At 43.7% G+C, this 10058-nt stretch overlaps 1 protein-coding gene across 1 annotated transcript; it reads right to left on the bottom strand.

Annotated features, from left to right (window-relative positions):
- Nucleotides 1-421: 421 nt before the first annotated feature.
- On the bottom strand, nucleotides 422-9729 carry NPY (neuropeptide Y). Its single transcript, XM_065629756.1, has 4 exons — nucleotides 9649-9729; nucleotides 9276-9463; nucleotides 4009-4089; nucleotides 422-545 (listed from the first exon to the last, which is right to left on the bottom strand). The coding sequence occupies exons 2-4, from the start codon at nucleotides 9461-9463 to the stop codon at nucleotides 521-523; spliced, it is 294 nt and encodes a 97-aa protein (XP_065485828.1). The 5' UTR covers nucleotides 9649-9729; the 3' UTR covers nucleotides 422-520.
- Nucleotides 9730-10058: the final 329 nt, after the last annotated feature.

Below are 10058 nucleotides of genomic sequence, written 5' to 3'. Positions count from 1 at the left end.
GAAAATGCTATTAATTTTAATACAATTGTCAATGTAAGTACTAAGTAAGTTTTAGTACGGTCATTCTGAAAAATTGCCCCTCAGAACACTATTTTCCTAAATTATGTAGTCTGTGATAAATTATTTTAAACAGCTTTGCATAAATCAAGCAACTGAGCTGAGTCTGAGGCCACAATAAATGGTGTCTTTGTCCTACTTTGCACATTAATTACTGTAATAACTGTGACACTATTGTTGTCCATACTACTTTAGAATGGAGAGAGGTTATATTTCAGTTTTAATAGTTTAAAACAACTCTTTGCTACACCAATGACACGGCTGTTTTCATTTAGTATGTTATATTTTGGAATGCACAAATAATTTATTTAAATAAAGGTATATACAAATATGATGAAGGAAAAACTCTACAGAATTCAGTACAATGGCTGCATGCACGGGGAATGATGCTATGGTTTGCTTCATAGGTGTGGAGTATGAACTGAAAACTAGGAAAAGTTTTGATGGTGTGCTGAAAATCCCATCACCACATCGAAGGTTCTTCAAACCTGTAATGCACATGATGAATAAAAAAAAAAAAAATTAAACACGTTTTAAAGACTCTTCTAAAAAATCCAAAGTTAGAGCTACCTAATATTTTCATTTTAATAATAGCAGCAATAAAGAATACATATGTGCATTTGCAGCTGAAAATTGTATATGCAACTCCCCGCAAAGCAGAAACATTCTGGATGACCAAAAGTCTATACTTTGGTACCAGAACTTGCCCCTCCATACTGCTGTCCTGGTGGCATGTTTTACACCACTGAGACTCACCCCAAAACTGCTTGATGCCATCAAGTAGCATTTAATGAATTCAGCTAGAAAAACTATGATTCGTTGAAATACAAACATTTTTAAGACATGTTTTCCACTCTAACTTAGGAGTAAACAATTTCCAAAGTGAATTCACTGAGCCAAACAAAATCATGTCATGCTATAAGCACCTTCAAACAAAACTGAAGTTCACAGCCACAATCCTAAAATATTGTTGTGATATTCCACTACTCAAGATCAAACATTTGTAATGTGTTGAAAGGGGTGCTGAGGACAGGATTTGATCCAGCGGTCCTCAGCTTGAAAACAGCTGTTCTGTCTACACAGAAAGAAAGTATGAAGTGGAAGAACATGAAAAGAGACCAGGAGAAATGCATTTGCCGTCATTTTTCCCATCTAAAAGCTGGCCATCTAGTCTTGATTAAACATCTAATCTGCCTCCACAGTCACTGGAGAGACACTGGCACCTTGAGAAAGCAACCAAGATCCTGCCCATTTTAGGACGGAAGGCTCAGTTTGGAGATACCCGTTGGAGATCCCCATTGACTGCAAAGGCAGCCTAGACAACTACTTCATGCTAGATACCTAACTTTTAAAGAGGCACCATTAGAAGAGGCACATCCTGTTACTGAGTATTAAACATTTTCTCCTGACTCCACAAGATCGACAAGATCAGAAACATGCCACATCACACGTTTTTAAGAACTCACTTGTACTCTGGTCAAGGAGCCTCCTTTGTTTATTCCTTAACTTTCTATTTTTTCAACTAGTTTCAATAAGAATCTCTCTAAACTTTCCTCCTATGGTCAGACATACTCCTAGACTGCCAAATACTTCGGGACATATTTTAGTAAGCAAAAGTGAAATGCCAAACCGGGCCAGCCGAGCTGGATACAATGAAGTCGCCTATTAATACCTCAATGTTTAGTTACAAAGTTCAGCTCCCGAGAACTCATGAAGTGTGTCTCCCTGCCACTGATTCACTGAGTGCAAATTACATCTGCTCCATAAGTGGCTGAGTATATCACTATTTCTAAAATATATATTTCATTAATTTAAGTTCAGAATAATACTAGCCTGGCTTTCATTCCTTCAGCCTGGCTTCCCTCAGGAGGAAGGCTTAGGCAGCCGTGTTGTACCTGGGTATATTTGCTGTGTGTGGAGCTGCCCACCCCTGCTTGGCTCCCCTAATTTCCCCACCAGCTTTCAAACCCTCTAGACAATTTCAGCCAAGCCAGAGAGGTACAGATATCTCAGAGATATGAAGTTCCTGATGTGCCACGAAACACAAGACTGGGTAGAAAGAAGATTGAATTACGTCCTCACATGGAGGAAAATGCTGGAGTGGGGTTCAGAATCCATACAGGGTTTTATCCTAGAAAACATATCTGTAGGAAACTAGACATCATTGTTCCCAGTACTCCCATAATTGTCATCGATGAATGACAAATCCAGTACTCAGTCTAAAGTGCTGTTACAGGGGGTACAAAATAAAAATCTGTTTCTCATCAATTCTTGATCTTAAATGCAGACTAGTTTGTTATTTTGCTCATGAATTTTTGCTCCCTGGTGTGTTATAAATAGCATTATTGAAAGAATAATAATAACAACCATAAAGTTTTGTTATGAAGGAGTGAAAATTACAGACTTTGTACTAAATTAGACTTTGTACTACCCTGTGTGTTGCCTCGAATTCATGGCAGTGGAAATTTCCCATTATGTGAGGGGTTGGCCTTGTCATTACCAAACACAAAATAGTCTAATACGTTTCACTGCACTCCATGCAGTTTTCTACATAAGCATCTGCAGAGAAAACTGCATCCCCGCAGCTGTGGTTAGTCATCAAACCGTAAGTCAATGGTCTCCCTATGTGAAGAATCGCAAGTGTCATGGACAACCCTCCTTGATGGCAGTAGAACTTTTGGTCACATTTCAGTGACAAGCTCATGGCCTAAATTCAGCGCTACAGACTATTATGCTGAAATACTTAACTAGTTTAATCGAGCCTTTGCACAGCTGGTGACAGTGCAGAGCCTTTGCTTGTAGATTTTGAGATGACTGTTGCTAAATGACTCTTGAGACGACTATTGCCCCTCTGCTGTGCACTGGTGCGGCCTCACCTGGAGCACTGTGTGCAGTGCTGGGTGCCACAGGATAAAAAAGATATAAAGCTATTAGAGAGTGTTCAGAAGAGGGCTATGAAATTGGTGAAGGGTTCGGAGGGGAAGCCGTATGAAGAGCAGCTAAAGTCACTTGGTTTGTTCAGCCTGGAGAAGAGGAGACTGAGGGAAGACCTCATGGCGGCTACAGCTTCCTCACCAGGGGAGGAGGAGGGGCAGGTGCTGAGCTCTTCTCTCTGGTGACCAATGACAGAACCCGAGGGAATGGCAGGAAGATGTGCCAGGGGAGGTTTAGGTTGGACATGAGGAAAAGGTTCTTCCCCCAGAGGGTGGTGGAGCACTGGAACAGGCTCCCCAGGGAGGTGTCACAGCCCTAGGCCTGACAGTGTTCAAGCAGAGACTGGACAACACCCTCAGACACATGGTGTGAACTGTGGGGTTGTCCTGTGCAGGGACAGGAGTTGGACTCGATGATCCTTGTGGGTCCCTTCCAACTCAGGACATTCTATGATTCTATGAAAACATTTGTTTCTGCAGTAGAAGTATCATCAGCAAACTTCAGGCTATCAGTAAAGGCTTAAACTGAGCTCATTCATGTTTGATTGTGAGTAAAATTGAAACCAATATTTTCTTTCGTGACCCAAAACTCCCCCTCCAACTTTCTTTTTCAACATAATTACTTTTCAGCTGCGTAAACTGCAGTCACTACTACAGTACCTTACATTAGAGCTAAAGTGTCATTACCTAACTAGATAAATACTGTATGTACATTTGAAATCCCACCGTTGCTTGAAACACCACTGTTATTTTAAAACAAGTGCAAATGGAAATATAAAGGCCTTTTTTCTCTTTGTAAAATAGTACGTACAAAACCAATGTGAAACACTATATTTCTTGCATTCATAGATGGTGCTAGCTCTTAACAAAAAGGAAATTTAAAGTGTTTTTAAGGACATGTTTATCCAGCCGTTGGTGGCATATGTTTTCTCCCTGTGAAACACATTTATTGATAACAAATGTAACTCTTAAATCTAAATGAGAAGTGAAAGCCGCCATAAAACCTCTTCATACATACCTGGATCTAGGAATATTTTCTGTGCTTTCCCTCAACAAGAGGTCTGAGATCAGTGTCTCTGGGCTTGATCTCTTTCCATATCTAAGAAAAGAGAAAAAAAAAAGTATATATTTGTATGTGTCAATTTTTAAAAATGAAGAATAAACACAGAACCATTAGACTTTTTTTTTTTCAGGAAAAATGAATAGAGCAGATATAAAGACAACTTTCTAGCAAGAATTTTAACTTAACTTGAATTAACCATGTGAGAAAATACTCACTCTTCAGTATTTCTTTGGATATATTTTTTTCCATAATCATGTTACATGATAATATTGAGGAACTCTGAATATTTCTCAGTTCAATGGCTATTTCTGGATACTCTAAGGCCTTGCACCTTACTGATGTGAGCATGGAGGGCGACGAAGGTGTGCATGACGTGACCTCTGAGCTTGTCATTCCTGCCTACAAACCCAGTTCCATCATCTCGTTAACTTTCACATTGTTTTAGATGCTGCCGTATTGTAAATGAGGAGTCAATTTTATCTATTAAGTGAATAGAAAACTAACTCAGATGTGCCCTATTATGCAAAGAACTGGCCAAGATTTTTTCAGATAGCTAGTACATTTGGGGCTGCCCAACATATAGCACATTAAGCTGTAAAATACTGAGCTACCCCAAGGTAATCATCACTTTTGAGTTACATGGCCATGGGAGAAAAAGCTTTCTGAATTTTCTTCAATTAAATGGAACCTTTGTCCGATATTTACACAGCAGTCTTTCTATTGCCTTTTTTTTTTTCTTTCTTTTTTTTTTTTTTTCCTTAAATCCTGGTTACTATACATTGCTCAACAGCTGAAAGTACTGCAATTCCTGATTCTTGGGAAGGCATTTGCTCTCTTTTCCTGAGAAAACAGAAGCAACAATGAGCAGCCAGCTCGACAGACACTTCATCACTATAAGGATTCATTAGCCTAAGAGTGATAACTATAAGCAAATGCTCCCTTGGTTGGAAAAAATTAAGATCATGGTTTGTAGCTTGTGTATGTAATGAGTCTGAATCACAAAGGACATTAACAGATAACAGCATTGCGAATGCTGCTTGAGTGAAATTCTGATTCCAGAGAAATGAAAAGTGTAATTAAGGATGTAGATTTTATCCATTGCTATCAAGATGTTTCTCCAATGACTTGATCTAAATTTTGGGAAATTAAAAAAAAAAAAAACTAAAAAGACAAAACAAAAAAAACCTTCCAAAACCATATTTAAAAAGCTAGCAGCTTTACCAGTTGATGGCATGACTTACTGAAAAGTGGAAACATATTTCACTTTGCAGTCATTTTATTCAAGTTTTTGTATTTTTACACTGCCTCGATCATTTTAGTACATCACCTGTTCTGCAGAAAGATAAAACATCAGTTTCAGAATTTTGAAGTAAATTTATTTATCTAAACTGACTGAAAGCAGGTATTTGAAAAGAACCAGCCAGACATAGTAAAATGCTATTAAATAACACAATCGAGCATGGTACTGAATCAAATACCTTGCACTCCATTACCACAAAGGGATTTCTTTCTTTCTAGTTCCCTATTCCAATTAATATGGATGTGACCTGGACTTCAACTGAGGGGGAATCTAATTTGCCATTGTTTTAAAGAAATTGATTTAACAAATCAGCAACTTGCTTCAACAGCTTACACTTGGGCAAAAATCCCACTAATCCCTCAGAAAGTTTTGTCTGAATAAGAAATGGGCAGCAACCCTCTGGAGTGCAGAGGTTTGGTCAAATCATAAAGGTGACTGTGTTGAAGAGAGACCTTTTGTAGGAGTCCCTGCACCACCTGGGCTAGACCAGTGGTGCTGCCTGTGCTGATGGACCCACCATGTCCTCACACAGCAAAGCTGCTGACTGTGACCAGCTGGGCTGGCCAAGGAGCAGCATCCTATGTCAGATGCCTGAGCCTCCTGCCTGCCCCGTAATTTTGCCCTTGAGAAACAACCATGCTCCAGCCCTGATAAAAAGGGTTCATGGAAAAAGTCAATCTCTTCTAACTGAAGCAAATGTCTTGGGAGATCTTTGCTCCAGCCGCTTCGTGCTTGCTCCTTGTCTACCCTGCCCAACACTGAAACAACACGAGCGCACGAAACTACACTTTCATCAAGTATCATTGCTGTTTTAAAAGAACAAGGCTCCAAGCTTTGTGAAAATATCTGGTCAGGTTTTATGCTGAGCTTGAGACATCAAGGCCTTTTTTCAAGCATGCTGATAACCCATGGTTCCAGTTGAAGTCGAAGAGATTCATGATTAAACATACTTATTCTGATTAGGGACACAGTATCTCAGATTTAGTGAAATCTCAAGCTTTCTATGAAAACTTGGGTCTTGGGAGTCAAAGCCCACCAACGTCCAAGGCTGCCAACAGGAGCTGAGGGATTTCAGAAGCACAATGTGGGTCTGATTCAGAAAACTTTAAAAAAAATGCAACCAATGGACCAAACAAGCAAACAAAACACACATACACACACACAAAAAGAAAAAAAAGAAAAAAAAAACAACAACAAAAAAACCAAAACCAAACAAGCTCTCAAGATCTGCTCCCTTCCACATTAAAGGGTGCTGACATGAAGTGGGAGCATCAGTACTGCCTAAGTCAAACGCACTTTCATATTCTCTGCCCTGCCTATAGTTCAAGCCCCCTGAACAGTACAGTAGAGGGGTATGAGGCAAGCACCACAGGATGGCTTTGAGGACAGAGGTGGGACTAATCCAAAAACACACAGACATCTGCAAGGTAGGAGTCTACATCTGTGCTGATCACTTTAGACTCTCTGCTAAGTCACACAGATCTGGAACATAAGGAACACGGGATCTCATGAGAAATGAGAAGTCTGAAACAGGCCTCATGACATGCACCCTACAAGTACCTGTTTCCTTCAGCTAACCTTAGAAGACTATAAAGCTGACAGGCTCAGGTGCCTAAAGCTGAGATGGATCTGAAAGAGAAGGATTTCAAGCGAGAGAGCAAAGCAGCCACATAGACAAGGTCTAAAGACAAGAAAAGATGGTCTGGAAGGAGGAAGCTTCAGGGAAGCTGGGGTGAAGACCTTGTGGGTCACAGTAGCAGATGGGAACAACACTCAAATGCTTTGGTTAGGTCAGAAGCAGAAGCCAGGAGGATGAGCCAGAAGGTTATTCATAACCACAGAAACATCAAACAAGACTAGACAGATGAACCTGAAGAGAAAAAAGCATCAGCCTCGTCTTTCCTGGTGTGCTCTTACTGGCTCCATCTCACCAGCTGCACAGTGACAAGGCTGCAGGCACCAGACCTGGTGCACAGCTCGGTCACACACCACCAGGAGGGGCAGGACGAGCCTCCAGGCCCCTCACCTTTCCCCGTTACAGGGCTCCCGACCAGCACCAAGCACAAAAGGCAGAGGCAAAAAGCAGAAACAAAACAGAAAGCTTCAAGCACCTCTGCTGAAACAGGCCAAATGATTTTTGGACCAGTCCAGAATGCTTCAGAAGCTATTGATTCATTCTGCAAGTGACTGTGCCACTGCTGAAACAGGGAACCTCCAGGAGCTCAGTTAAGCTTTCCAAACGGAGGCGGAAATTACTTTATTTCTGCACTGTTAATTCAGCACATAGTGGAAACAGCACGCCTCTTTTTTTTTTTTTTTTTTTAATTAACCTATGTAGTCAAAAATGTGTACCATGAAATTGCCATTGTGGTGTTTTTGTCTGCCAGTTTTCTTGTAATTCCAGGTCAATTCTGTTCCCTTTAAATATGAGGGAGAGGGTGGGAAAACTAGGTGAAACCTGAAGAACAACATATAAGTTCTGCATTGTTTCATCCATTGGTAACAACAACTCTTTTGGTTCATTTCAGAACCCAAATCCACATGGAAGAACAAAAGCAGTCCCACTCTGCAGGCTGTGTACTTGCACTCCAGAAATGAGCAAAAAAGCTATACAGTCAACACTAAAGCAAGTGGAGGCTGAATACAGAAGTTTTCACTTGGTTGGTTCTGGGGCTTTTGTTTGGTTTTTTTTTTAAATATGACCTGGGTTTGGACAGGAACTACCTTTGAAGTCAGAGATGAAAGAAACAAAAGAGATGAGAGACCAGCCTGGAGATCCCACTGCACACAAGGGAAAAGAGCAGCAGAGACAGAACTTGAGGAGCCAATTATTTTAGCATTAATCTAGGCAAAAAGTTATCCAAGCACAGACTATCACACAGAAGCGCACCCTACACGTGAACAAGTTGTGAATATTGCTTTAAAGTCCAGGACAGAAGAACTGTATTTCTATCAGCCTCTTCATCTGCGTTATGCTATTAGTACACTGGCAGACAACATTATGAGTTTGCTGGGAAAGCTCTCAGTTACGCAATAGCCTCCCTTCTAATTTAATTCTTCAGACTTCTAGAGGGACAAATGAAAGCCTAATTTTAGACCTCTCATCTGGTTTTGATATTAACAAATAGATAAAAACGTCAAAGCTCTTCTGGGTCACACACTGTTCAGGCACCTCAGGGGAAACTTCTATTAATCACAGAGTATAAACTGGACAGATGCTCCCAAAGAAAATTATTTCTTTATAATAATTTGCTCTTTTTTTCAGACTGAGCCTTTACCCCTACTTTAACAAGCACAGTCATCCCCAGAGAGCCACAGTTTAGAGCCAGGCAGGTTCAGGTCACACTCTTTTCTCTTTCAGCTTGGGCTTGGGTTCTTGCTTGTGATCTTGAGAGAGGTTCTGTTAGGACTAATGGGGTCTTTTGGCACTCACAGCTGCATGAAGTAGCTGGCAAACCACAAAGCATCTGAACTACTACAACTCCTCAGCAAGACTAAAGTGGCACTTTTCTCATCAAAATCTTCACTAGAGTTGGTAGCAGCAATAGAAGTGGGAAACTTCTCCTACAGCCCAATCTAACTCTCTCCAGCTCCCAGGTTAGTTATGTTTTTTCTCCCTTTTGGTGGGGCCAGTGCCTGTGCTAGAAAGGGCTGAGAGAGCAGAGGCAGTGTTGACACTCCTGACACATCTTCCAGCTTGGATGGTGAAAATTCACCTGTGCACCCAGAGAAGACTCAGGGGTGCATGGCTGTCACTCTCTAAAGGGAGTCTGTGCACCACCTTTCTCCGTGTCAGTGGGAGAAGCAAGGTGAAACACCGAGGTGTTAGGGGGCACGCCACTTTCCCCCCCTGAGCCTCGCCAAGGAAAAACACAGCTTGGGTAGCAGGAAAGGGGGATGCTAGCCGGGCCGCTCTGCCTACCTCTGCCGGGTGATGAGGTTGATGTAGTGCCTCAGCGCCGAGTAGTATCTGGCCATGTCCTCTGCGGGGGCGTCCTCGCCGGGGCTGTCCGGTTTGGAGGGGTACGCCTCTGCCAGCGTCCCCAGGCAGACCAGCAGCGACAGGGCGAAAGTCAGCACCGACACCCACAGCCTCACGGTACCCTGCATCTGCACGGCGGGGTGGGATGGTGAAGAGCCACCGTGAGCAGCTGCCCCGACGGCGGGAGCAGCGCGGCCGCCCCGGCGCGCCCCAGACCGGCCCGGGCCGCTCCCCGTACTTCTCCCCGTCCCCATCCCCGTGTCCGTCCCCAAACCCAAGCCCATCTCCATGCCCGTCCCGTCGCGGCACTCACGGCGGCGGCTGCAGCGGAGCTGCTCTCGGCTCAGCGAGGCGCTTCTTGGGTCGGGGCTCCCGAGTGCGGGGCTCCGCGCCTCGCCGGGGTGTTTTAAGGCTTCCCCGGTAGGCAGGAGGGGCCTCGGGCGATCACGCCTCGCCGGCTCCCGTCCCCCCCGCGCCCCGCTCCGCCTGCCCCTGCCTCGGGAGGGGCACCGCGGCCGCGGCCGGGCGGGACCGAGGGGGCGGGCGCCGCCGCCCCCCCACCCGCGCACCGCCGCCCCGGCAAATCCCACCCGCGGGCTGCAGCCGGGCGCTGCCCCCCGCCACGCGTGTCCCGGGTCCGGCCGTGGGAGCCCGTCTGCCTGTCGCTGTGGAGCCGCTGCCCGCTGTCCGAAGCCGACGGGGGAAGGAGAGCGAGGGTGGGGA

Source organism: Caloenas nicobarica, chromosome 2 (genome assembly GCF_036013445.1).
Source record: "Caloenas nicobarica isolate bCalNic1 chromosome 2, bCalNic1.hap1, whole genome shotgun sequence".
Lineage (NCBI taxonomy): Eukaryota > Metazoa > Chordata > Aves > Columbiformes > Columbidae > Caloenas > Caloenas nicobarica.
The sequence above is the reverse complement of the archived record's forward strand: the minus strand, read 5'-3'. Positions and strand labels throughout refer to the sequence as shown.